This window comes from Equus asinus, chromosome 20 (genome assembly GCF_041296235.1).
Source record: "Equus asinus isolate D_3611 breed Donkey chromosome 20, EquAss-T2T_v2, whole genome shotgun sequence".
In the NCBI taxonomy this organism is placed as follows: Eukaryota; Metazoa; Chordata; class Mammalia; order Perissodactyla; family Equidae; genus Equus; species Equus asinus.
In genome coordinates this window covers 99,343,465-99,355,560 of record NC_091809.1, presented here as the reverse complement: position 1 = coordinate 99,355,560, position 12,096 = coordinate 99,343,465, and the positions used below count along the sequence as shown (strand labels likewise).

General features: G+C 36.5%; 1 protein-coding gene across 48 annotated transcripts in view; it reads left to right on the top strand.

Moving 5' to 3' along the window:
• Positions 1-12,096, top strand: part of SOX6 (SRY-box transcription factor 6) — a 571,438-nt gene that overhangs the window by 475,920 nt on the left and 83,422 nt on the right. For 45 of the 48 annotated variants that reach the window (XM_070491207.1, XM_070491211.1, XM_070491215.1 and 42 more), the window contains one exon: positions 8,488-8,637. In XM_070491207.1, the coding sequence (XP_070347308.1) occupies positions 8,488-8,637 (150 nt within the window). The remainder of the gene's footprint in view (positions 1-8,487; positions 8,638-12,096) is intronic. The other 3 variants (XM_070491227.1, XM_070491221.1, XM_070491192.1) reach the window with 1 other exon arrangement.

Genomic DNA, 12,096 nt, shown 5'->3' with positions numbered 1-12,096 from the left:
CCAACTTATAGACTCAGCGATGAGTTGTTATATCCTATTGGTGGAGTCACGATGCACGTGTTTAAGGTATCCCCGATGAGCTAAGCTCTCTGACTAGAGGTAAAGGAGTGTCACAGATGCAAGCTGTAGCACTTGGAGCACATTCAGAGAGCAGGATCTCTTCAGCATTGCCTGCCCAGCTCTTGCAAACAGAAGTAAAACAGTCAGGTTCATTCCCATAAGGCCCATTTTCAACTGCCCTCATTATCACTTCTTCAAATATCTTGCTTCAGGAACCAAATTACTAATTGTTTCAATGCCTGAACTCTTATTTCTGTAAATAAAGTATTATGTATTTACATATTTTATTTAGCACCCTGAAAGAAGAGATACTTGGAGGAAGCAGAGAGAGATTGAGTTTTCTTGTTAAAAATTTGGGAGTTGCTTTGTTTATTCTTAGTTATTTGCACTGTGCAACTATGTTCCATAAGGAAAAAGTCTTCTGAACGCATTCCAATATAATTGGTGCAATTGGAGAATAAATGCTGACTGATTTTTCTTTTAAAGATTTTATTTTTTTCCTTTTTCTCCCCAAAGCTCCCCAGTACATAGTTGTATATATTCTTCATTGTGGGTCCTTCTAGTTGTGGCATGTGGGACACTGCCTCAGCGTGGTCTGATGAGCAGTGCCATATCTGCGCCCAGGATTTGAATCAATGAAACACTGGGCTGCCTGCAGTGGAGTGCGCGAACTTAACCACTCGGCCACGGGGCCGGCCCCTACTGACTGATTTTTGTAGCAGACAACTGGGTACTCTGTTACCTAATGGATTCTAATTTTTTTTTTTTTTTAATTTTCTTCGTGTAAGGGTAAGACCTTTGATGTGAGACTCACCCCTGTTCTTTTTTTATAGCTTCTCCTCTCCTCCACACCCAACATATTCCCTCCAACCTCCCTGCCCCCTTGGTCCTCTGACATAACTCATCAGTGCTTGAGAAAATAGGCAAGAGGATCTCTAGCCAGGAAAACTCTTTTTTCCATTCATTTTTCTTTGACATTCTTGATCTGGCTACAGGAGATAATGAAATGAGTTAAACAGGTCCTAGCTCTCCAGTGGCTTACAGTCAATGTTTGTCCCATTTTAACTTTGGTTGTTGTGGAAAGGTAAACGGCAGAAGTCTCAAAGGGGGTGAAGTAAGTCTGCTCTCATCTGTGACAAATCTTTGGCCCTTTATATGTATTTGATTAACTTTAATTTTAAAAATCTGAAAACACCTTAATATGATTATAATAACCTTAACCTAATTACTATGGTTGCATTTAAAAACAAATATTAAAATAAAATTCTACAATGTAAATCATTCTTGGGTGCCCAATGATTACTTTTCAAGTACATCTAGGATAAATTTCTCTTTTAATCCTAGAGGATTGGCAGAAAAACATCCTTTTATGTGGTTCAACCTAAAAGCTCTGATAGAATGTACAAATTCTATTTGCAGTCAGTTCCCTGAGAGAACAGTACATAATGAGAAATGAGTCTCTGTGAATACTGGGTAGGAAAATAGGGACCCTGGGTTCTAGATTTCATTCTATCTGCTGCTCACCAGTTGGTATTGTTATGCAAATTACCTTCCTTCTCTAGGCTTGAGTTTTATTCATCTGTAAATCAAAGGAATTGGATTAGATGATCTTTATAACTATTTTTTCTGCTAACATCATGTTATGTGGTGTTTCTTTGCAAAAAAAATCAATGGTGAACCCACATGTTTATAGGTTCAAGAAGACAGAAGCAAGGAAAGATGACCTCCATCTCTGGGGTTCCTTTTGAAGAGTGTGTGAAGAAAGTTATACTAAAAAAGGGTATGGGCAGAAATGATAGCAGTTCCAAAAAGACAGAGGCAAGAATGGAAATGAAGGGATCTTAATGATCAGTGTTAACTGAGCATTTATTAAATGTTAGGCATTATGTTAAGTGCTAGGGACATAGAAACAAATAAGACTCAGTTCTTCCTTTAAGTAGCTTTGGACTTTGATGGGAGAGAAAGGCATGAAAAAAAGAAATTCCATAAAGTACATGGGGATAGAAGATGTGATATCATGGGAACACAAAGAAGGCAATGGTCAGATAAGGCTTTAAGGAGGAATTGATTTTTGAGTTGAGACTCAAAAGATGAGTAGAATTATGACAAACAAGAGGGATTAATAGGAAAGGAAAAAATATGGCAATAGAAAAATATGCAGGAGGGGCATGGAGATTGCCTAGGAAATTAAACCAGTGGGTTGAGGAGTGAAAGTGGGAGTTCTTCCCCTGTTCCTTCTCTCACCGTCTATCCCTACAGTCAGTTTTCTTTGGTGTCAGATATTAGGGGTATAGCTTAACAAGTGCCTCTATGATGAAAACAAGGACTTCAATTCTTTCCTTCTGTAAAACCACAGCTACATTTCCTGGGTCATTTTGTTGACATTGGAGGTTTATGAGAAGTAAAAGTATTTGTGATCTCTTTCAAATTATTTTTATGCTCTCTCCCCCACCCCTTCTTCAATCTGTAATGACTTGTTACTGACACACTTTCTTTCTTGTGCTGAACAAGCACTAAATCAGCCTGCTTAATTGCCCCTGTCTCCGTTCCATCTTCTCACAGCCTCACAGCCGAACTTGTCCAGCTTTATAGCATGCTTGCTTGGTGGGCAGAGCAATGGTCATCAGCATTTGAGAAGGTAACAAAACCCAGAGGATCCCAGAGAACTGAACCAGGCTTGAGCGTGCTGTTAGGCAGCATCAATCAAGTAAATAATGATGTTTCCTTAAGGATGCCCCCTACCCTACCCTGCTCGTTTCCCCCAACATCCCCTATTGCCCTCCTGAGTAGACTCTGGTACACAAGAATAGAATCTGAGTTAACCTGGGCTAAGCCTAATGTTCCAGACACTATGTGAGACTACAACAAATGGGGTAAATATGAAGGTATGAGTTCAAATCTTTCAGTAGTGTCTTCAAAATCTGGTTTTATAGAATAACATTTCCCTTTCTCTTCCTTTCTTCGTTATCCACCAGTAGGCAAGTTGTGTTTGAGAGGGAATTCTTTTTCTTTCTCTCTGGGTCAGATTCCAACAGGCGACCTTAAAGTGCCCTCCTAATTGAAATGACAAAACGCAAGAGTACTTACTCAAAAGAGAATCCAGTATGTGAAGTTGTGCCTGCTTTTTCACTATTGGTTTCCACATATACTGGTGCCAATTTAAAGCCTCTGTCAAGTTCTCCTATTTCCACCTGTCCTTTGCATATTTCTTTGTACTTTATCAGTCTGTTAAACATGTGTCACTAGGGTATTTCAGGTGTCTTCTATTGTGGCTCAAAGAGGGGGTGGCAAAAGGAATTGTTTCAGAATTGTGTCCCTTGCTCTTTCAAGGTGGCTTGTGGTACCATTAACTTTTCTTTCTCTGTTTGAGGATTGTGAAATGCCCTTTTAGAAAGAGTAGCTATATGACATCTAGAAATATAGTTTGCTATTTGAGCGCTCAGAACAGCAGCAACATCAGAATCTCTCTTCTCCTTGGACAATGATTCTTGTCTGATGGCTAGGAACAGGAAATGGGTTTCACTGGTATTCATTGTGTAGCTGATTTAAAATAATTTTAATACGTAAAAGCAGAAAGCACATGGGCTTTAAAGTGATACTGACTTTTATAATTTCCATCTTATATAATTATTTTGAAGATTAAATAAAAAAAATAAATGTAAAATACCTAGCACAGTACCTGATTTCGTGCTCAATATATGTTTGTTGAATTAACACATGAATGAATGGGGGTGATGACTGATTATGTGTTCATGTGAAAACCATGTGATTATGAGAATAAAAGGTCTTGCACCTTTTTTCTATGGTACTCTCTATTGGAGATCTTACATGATTTTATCACAGATAGCAGGTATAAAAATATATATTTCGCATTGTGGTAAATATTAGATGCACTGTGACACCACTCCTTATAATGTGACATGAGTTTGGCTATATTAGGAGCAAAGCATGCCTTTCTTCCCAGGTTCAATAGTGTTATAAAATATCTCTGGTATGTTTCTTAGATTCTGGCTGTAAATTGGTATGTGTACTTGAAGACACTGAAGAATTTCACCGTAAGACTGAATTTGGTTGGTAGGACCTACTGTTTTGTGTTGAATCTAGCAGGCTTAGTTATTAAAATGTCACTGGGAGCCAAATGCGAGATATGTTTTTCTTTAAGCCTAGTCTCAGGACACAGAACTCTAGAAAGACTATTAGAGATATTTATTGGTAATTTGTGAGATCTCCTTAGGACTTTCTTAATCCAATTTATTTGAAAGATTCATCAATGAGTTAGTGCTAAAGTACAGGAAAGATTCTTTGTATCTTGGTTTTAGTTCATCACTCTTTCTGGATACTTCTCTTTTGGGGATAAAAATCTGAAATTATTGATGTGGCCTATAAAACCCTCCCGCTCTCTGGCATCTTCTCATGTCACTCTATGCTCACTCAACAGTCCTGCCACATTGGCCTTTTTTAAGTTCCTCAAAAACGTCACCTTTTTTTCTACCTCAGAGCCATAATAATTTGTGTTTTTTTCTTTCTGGAATATTCTTTATCAACCTTTCCACCTGCATACTTCTTATTTAAAATGTTACATCCTTAGAGAAGCTGTTCTGATCCTCCAGACCATGTTAAATACCTTTGTTAGATGGTCTCTTGACAGTCTGTATTTTTCTTTCTTAGCACTTATCCTAACCATAATCGATAGTCACTGCCCATGCATTTAGGGCAGGGACTATTTCTGAGTTGCTTGTTCTTGTACTTCCAGTGTTTAGCATAGTCTTTGGTTAATAGAAAGTATTTAATAAAGATTTGTCATTGAACAAATTGATCAGGGCTAAAAATGTACTGGAAAGGTGCAAAGTTTGGTTCATCATCCATTTCTACTTTAAATGATAATGTTGGAGAGAGCTGGAGAGTTCTTCTAGCTCCAGTACTAACTAGTTGTGTGATCTTGGGCATGCTACTTCTGTTCTCTAGACCTCAGCTCATCGGTAGAAGGAGGAGGTCATACTAGACTAAATGATCCATTCAGGCCCTTTCAGTTCCAGGTGCTAGGTATGTCATTGTTCAGCTTACCAAAATTTTAATGCTGGCCACTTTATTAAAACTGAACTAATAATAAAGGTGGACTATTTTTAGCCATAAAATAGTAAAAGCATTTCCTAAAGTGCTCCTTAAAATGTGAGTGATTTATAATTTTGAAAAATATTTAGCCAGGCTTATTTTTACATGTCTGCACTGCATGTCTTTTATATATCTTGGATAAAGAAACAATTCAATATCCCAAACAATCACTGAATATTTTTCAAAATTGAAATGGAAAAATCTATATTTACGAAAACGGTCTTCACCAAAGTTTAAATGTTTGCGAGACTTTGACTAAACCTGTTATAAGCTTTACTACATTGTTGATTTTTTAAACTTCAACTGTGTTTGGAAATGAATGTTCATTATTATCATCATTATGACAATGAGCTATGATCTGAGAATCCTATGTGGAATGACATTTTTGTAAACCATTAGATAATAGTTAACCAAAGTTTAACCTTTTTCCTCCTTAAACCATTAGTCTATGAAGAAGTTTTCTAACTGAAGCTACTTATTTGAATAACTAATATTTTATGTTCTTTCAAAAAAGGATTTTAGAGAAACTTTAGAGAAGCATTTAGAGAAACTTTAAGTTTATAAGTAACTGATCTGAGAGGGAAAATTGATACTACTCTTTAGTTACTGCTCCAGTGGTATAATTTATGTTAGGAAAGTTCAAGGCAGGTGGTGAAGCTAGCAGTTATTGAGGAGCTATCTAAACTACATTTTACCAAATGACTTCAAAGAATCATTTCTTGTGAAACAATATAATTTAATTTGGACTGAAGTTATTTTCCTTTTATTTTTTAAAACTCAACACCATAAAATTTTTCACTACTTGTATCATAAATATAATCGTATACCACTTCTGTTGCCTCGTTTATAGAGAATATCTCTCCTTCCTAACATCCAGTGATTTTATATCATATTTAATCCAGAAAATATTGGTTGATTATCTCTTATTTGCTAGGCGTTGTTGTTAAATGTGAGGCATTGAAAAATAATTAGGTTGATCATGGCTTCAATGAGCTTACGATCTATCAAGCATGGTAGGACAAATGTGCATAACTAAACACAAGGTTAAAGACTCAAGAAACGTACAAATCAGATGTGAAGGATCAGTATCTTACAGTTCCTCCAGAGCTATCTGCTTGTTCCAAGACTTGGAATCCTCCTCAGCTCCTAACACAGAGCCTTGTATATAGAACATATTCGATTAATATTAGGTTAGAAGATGAGCTTCCTGTGAAATTGCTTTGTAAACCTGTATCTATTCAATGGATTGCATTCTGTTTATCCAATTCAGATCTAAAGTGTTCAGTCTGAAAAGCAAGATACTTAGATCTAAAATCAAATATTTCATTAGAATGTGAAAATTTTTATTTTCACGAGTGTCTTCTATCTTTACATCAGACTCTATTTTCTGATTTTTATTTCAAGGTTCATTCTACCAAATCTCATCTGCTATCCTATTGTCCAGTTTACCCAGCTCTGTCAGTTTTATGGAATGTGCCTATACTTCTTCCTGCCTTTAAAGTATCAGCAGTTACAACTCAAAGGAGATCCGAGGAATCACAGCTTTGAGGAATCAGTTTATAGGGTCTTTCCTCTAGTAGGTGTAACCCACTAGAAAAGGATAGAAAATAAATGCTTATCAATGCTTTAGAGGAAGCAATTAAAACTACTCCATTTCTAAAAGGCAATGTATAGTTCAGTTAATCTGAAGGATTTCTGAATTTAGTCAACTTTTTAGAAAATAGATTTGTTTCCAAAGGTTTGTTTTTCTGCTTTTTTCACTAGTTGATGTTCCCTGAAGGACTCAAGACTGAGTAAAATTGACTTTCTTCTGATCTTATGAATTATTGAGGTAAAATGAAGGCATAAATGATGTCTAAGGGCTCTTGCCTCTCTCAGATTTCATGAGTCTTCAGTACTCAATGGTAGAGCATTTGGTCATTATACTTGGCCAACACGTTTTCAATTCTCAACCATCTTCTCTCTATTTAGCACAGAACTTTCTTCACTGGCCTGATCCAAGGAGGAATTTTTCAGAAGCTTTGCTTGCCCCTCTTTTGAAGACACTTGGCTGAATTTTGAAATAAAAGGACACAGCAGAATTCTTTTTTTTCCTCCTAAGATTTAGCAGTTTGACTGACTCTTACTTGTGAATTTTTCTTGCCACTGAGTCATTGCACATACAGAATTATGAAACTTTAATTTCTTCAGAGGCTTGTTATATTAGAAAAATTGTTCCAAAGAAAGCAACAATCATGACATAAGCACATCTGGCTCTTGCAAATTATTCTTTATTAAGCTTTCATTTAATTACATGTGCCGAAAGGTCTGTTTTTGATTACTGTAATTTTTTTTATTTGTCCATCTGAATGATAGTAATGCTGGAAATTACATATAAACCACCTGTTTTTTCTCCCCTACTAATATGGCAAAGTTTGAGCTATTTTCTCTGTGGTTGATGAACTAGGAAGCTTTCTATTTATTATGATAGAAATATGACTATCAAAGTAATGGCTTAATCTTGATGATAAGAAGAAAAGAAAATATTTGAATGGAGTTTTCAAGCATTAAATAGTGTTAAGATTGAGTTGTGTGAATTCTGGTTAACCATAGCAGATTAACACGTTCATTTATCCCCAATTTCACCCTAAACCTAATAAAACTGACAGTTAAGGATTTAACATCCTGTGCTAGGAAAAAGAAGCTTGATTTTTATTATTATTATTATTAGCCACAAATCTAGCGATATTCTCTTGAGGATTATGTTACGTGCTGCCTAGAAATGAGACCCTGAGAAAAGAATGACTGCCATTAGCCATCAGAGATCTTGAGGGCAGTGCTCTTGTCATTCAGAAGGACTGGCATCCTTAGAAAAGCTTGGTCAGTATTGACTAAGAACAATGTTCTTCCAGGAGTCCCTAGGAAAGTTCAGATTAGTTTCTTAGTTCATGAATATTAAAATTATGGGAATGGACTTAGCAACATTTAAAGAACTTTTTAAAAAAGATTTTAGGAACTAGAAAGAATCTTAGAGACCATTTAGTCAAATTCCTTCCTATACAATTGAAGAAACTGAGTTCTAGAGTGATCAAGTCCTTTGTTCAGGGTCATAACGTTATTGCCAGAAGGACCAGGAACAGAACGATGGCTCCCATACCAGTACTGTTTCTTTCTGTTACATTTATTTTCTCTCTGTTATTTTCCTCTTTAAAAAATAGTGAAAGAGAAATTGCAAGGCTGTCAGAGAAATAGTTATCTAACAATACGGTAAGTTTTTTTTGAAACTCCATTTCAGCTGCATTTTAAGAGATAATGTTTGTCTTCCCTGTTTTGCAGCAGCTCTATGCCGCTCAGCTGGCCAGCATGCAGGTGTCACCTGGAGCAAAGATGCCATCAACTCCACAGCCACCAAACACAGCAGGGGCAGTCTCACCTACTGGGATAAAAAATGAAAAGAGAGGGACCAGCCCTGTAACTCAAGTTAAGGTACTTGCTTTGCAGGATTGTGGAAACAGTTTGGAAAATAGCTTCACAAGAAAGGTAGTGAACTAGGCTGTGTTGGGAATAAGCAGCAGGAAGCATAGCAACATAAAGAAACCCCGAAATGCTCCTCTTTATGGTAAATTTCATGATTGAGCACTGAGAAACAGGTGTTTCCCTTTTGATAACAATAGTGCTATATTGTGAGATCTTTACCTAAATCTGCAAACTCACTTCTCAAGAGTTTTTCCTCTTTGGATTTTGGCTTTTATTTTTTAATGTTCATTGGCATGAATGGCCATGGTTTTATTACCAGTCTTTGTCATAGACTTGTGACACTTCTCTCTAAGTTCCTTAAACAGGTGGGGCACCAACTGAGTACCAGAGAAGGAGGATCTCAAACTTTAGATTTAAAAAGGGGGACAAAAAAGAACCTAATGCTGGATTTTATATAGTTTGTCGATAAAGGTCTCTCCTTCAAATTAGTTATAAATGTGGGCTCTGAGAAATGAATGATATAATTCTCTAATCATGCCTTGATGCCACGAAGTTGTGGATAAACAGGCTCTCCCAGGTTATGGCTAGGACATTAATAGATGCTTTTCCTCACTGATTTTCAGTATCTTAAAGTGGGGCAGCCAGGAGGTACTTGGCGACCATGGAAAATTGATAATCCGCTCCAACTTTGTGCTACAGCTGGTACCTATGGGTGGTACTGGTTGTTTTTTATGATTGCTTTTACTTCCTATATTGAATTAAATTCAAGAAGTTCAGAGAAACAATTGTTTTTTGTAATTGACTTATCTACTTAGAGAAATGTGATTACCACAGAGGTGTTGTTGTAATGCGCCCAAAGTACTGCATTTGGAGAAATTTTGCAATTATTAGATCTTCACATGGGAAACATCTAAGGCCAATAAAACAGCACTGAATGCTACAAAACCCCTGAAATTGTTTTATTTTCTAAAATTTGCAGATAGGAATTTTGAGATTTCAAAAAGACCTTTAGAAAATATGGATCCCAAATACCAAAGATAAAAAAAGTAAACATCATTAAGAGAGTTCTGCCTGTGCCCTACCCAAAGGAATTGATTTAATGTTATCCATGCTTTTAGATTCTCCAACAAGATAGATGAACATTTGTGCTTTGTTGTTAGAAATATTGAGGTATGATAATAGGCATTTACATTTAATAAGATAGCATTACTTATGGAAACAGCCTATCTATTTTGTGTTCTGAGAGTTTCTGTTTGTGAATAAAAGTCAGAACACTACAACTCAAACCAAGACACTTTGTTTAATTATAGTTGTTAGAGTATGAGTGTATCAAACATCGATGACTTGAGGTATTGAGTATTAGATATTTGAACATTAAAAAGTCATTTTATAAGTGAGTTGGCCAAATCGAACTGCACCAAACCAAGCCTTTACTGGATGAATAAAATGTTCCCTGGTTAAACTCCAGTTTACATCTGCTTTTACCATTCCAGCTTTGTGGGCCAACTGAATTTTATTACTCACTTGACCACATGCAAATTCTCAGGGAATTCTCTATATAATTTGACTTGACTGTATTTTATGTTAATAAAAAAGGAACATTCCTTATACTTATTAGAATGTTTATTGTATGTGTGGGTAAAAATATATAGACCAAGACATCAAGCAAATGTTTTAAACTTAAAAAATAGCTCCTACCTATTATTGAAAAAGTTCTGAGAATAATTTCACAATTTGCTAATTGAAAGAATTATGGTCACTAAAATATCTCATGTTTCTGTCTAAAGTCATTTCTTTCCCTCTGTATATTCCATGACCACATGACATAGTGCATAGTTTGCTCAAGGTAACAAAAACAAACATAAATGATCTTATGTACCTTCTTTCCCCCAGGATTTTTATTTGCTATAATTGTCAACATCAGAAGTCAAAATATTTCTGTTCAAATGTCAGTTCTCCCACTTATTTTACCAGCTGTGTCACCTGGGACAAGTTACTTAACCTCTTTCAGCCTTAGTTTTCTCCTCTGTAAAATGGAAGTTAATATTATTATAGGTCTTAAATGTGATAATACATCCTCTAGCCTATAGTGAGTACTCTGTAAATGTTAGTATAATGATGATCATCATTATGGTCTGATGATAATAAAGAAGATGGTGGTGGTGTTAGTAGTGGTTGTTATTGAAACATCTAGTTGTATAGCAAGAGAGATCCTAATGAAATAACCTGGAAGATTTCCATTTTTAGCCATGATGGAGGAACAGGGATCAGATTTACCCTCCCAACTTAAAGAACTAAAACTCAGGACAAAATATATAAAACAATGGTTTTCAGACATTTACAATTGGAGGAGTACAGGACAGTGATCCCTGAGAGAAGAGAAACAAGTGAGGCAAGCATTATATTTGTTCCAGTTTACTGTCTAGAGGGAGTTTCCAGGTAGTAGTGCAGGGAGGGGTACCTACATGGAGCTTGGCAGGCTCCTTGAGTAGAGAGACAGAGTTCAGGGATGCCAAGGTAGGTTCTGAGGGATGCCATGGAATTTGTGAGGCAGAGTATCAGAGAGGAGAGGACTGTACAGAGAGAACAGTGAAGATCTGAAGAAGGTTCCCCTGTATTTAGCTGAGTTTTTATCAGCATATGCATGTGAGGAAACTATCTGAGGCCAGGGGAAAAGACCAGATGTAGCAGGCAAAACAATTGCAAGATTCACAAAGGACTAAGAATGGTTTGTATTCCCATTAGCCAGAGTGGAAAGATCTCCTCTGACACCTGGGACATCAAGTAGAGTCCCCAGAAGGATATTACCTCAGTAGTGGGGCCAAATTATCCCTAGATTAATGGCTGCTCTGGACCTGTTGAACAAAGCTTAAAAGTAAGCCTAGAAAGGGTCAAATTGTTCTGCCTCTCAGAATAAAGTCCGCAAGTATTTAAAGGAGTACACAAACTCTGACACCCAACAGTGTAAAATTCACAATGTGTAGCATCAGTTCAATAATTACCAGGCTTTCACAAAAGCAAGAAAATGTGAATAATAATGAGGAGAAAAATCAATCAATAGAAACAGACCCCAAAATGACACAGATGGTAGAACTAGTAGATAAGGTAGTAAAAACATCTATTGTAGGAGACTTTCCACACTAACCAAGTGAGGAGATAGGCAGATCTACTCCCTAAAAAACACCCACAATGTTCCCCTCAGAGCAGGGCAGGCTGTGAGAACTAGCAGCAGGCCTGCTGTGGTGGAAAGGGATTCACTTGCTTGGGAGTTGGTAGGTGCTTCCTGAGCCCAGTGGCATTGTTGGTGGAAGTGGCAATTATTGAATTATAAAAATAAATAATAGATTAGAGTATATTCAAAGCTGAATAAAACCAGATGTTATGAGCTCCACATGTTTGAGAAGGTAGAGGAAAACATAAGTATTATAAGGCAAGACACGGAAGAAATAAATTGAATGTCTGGCGATG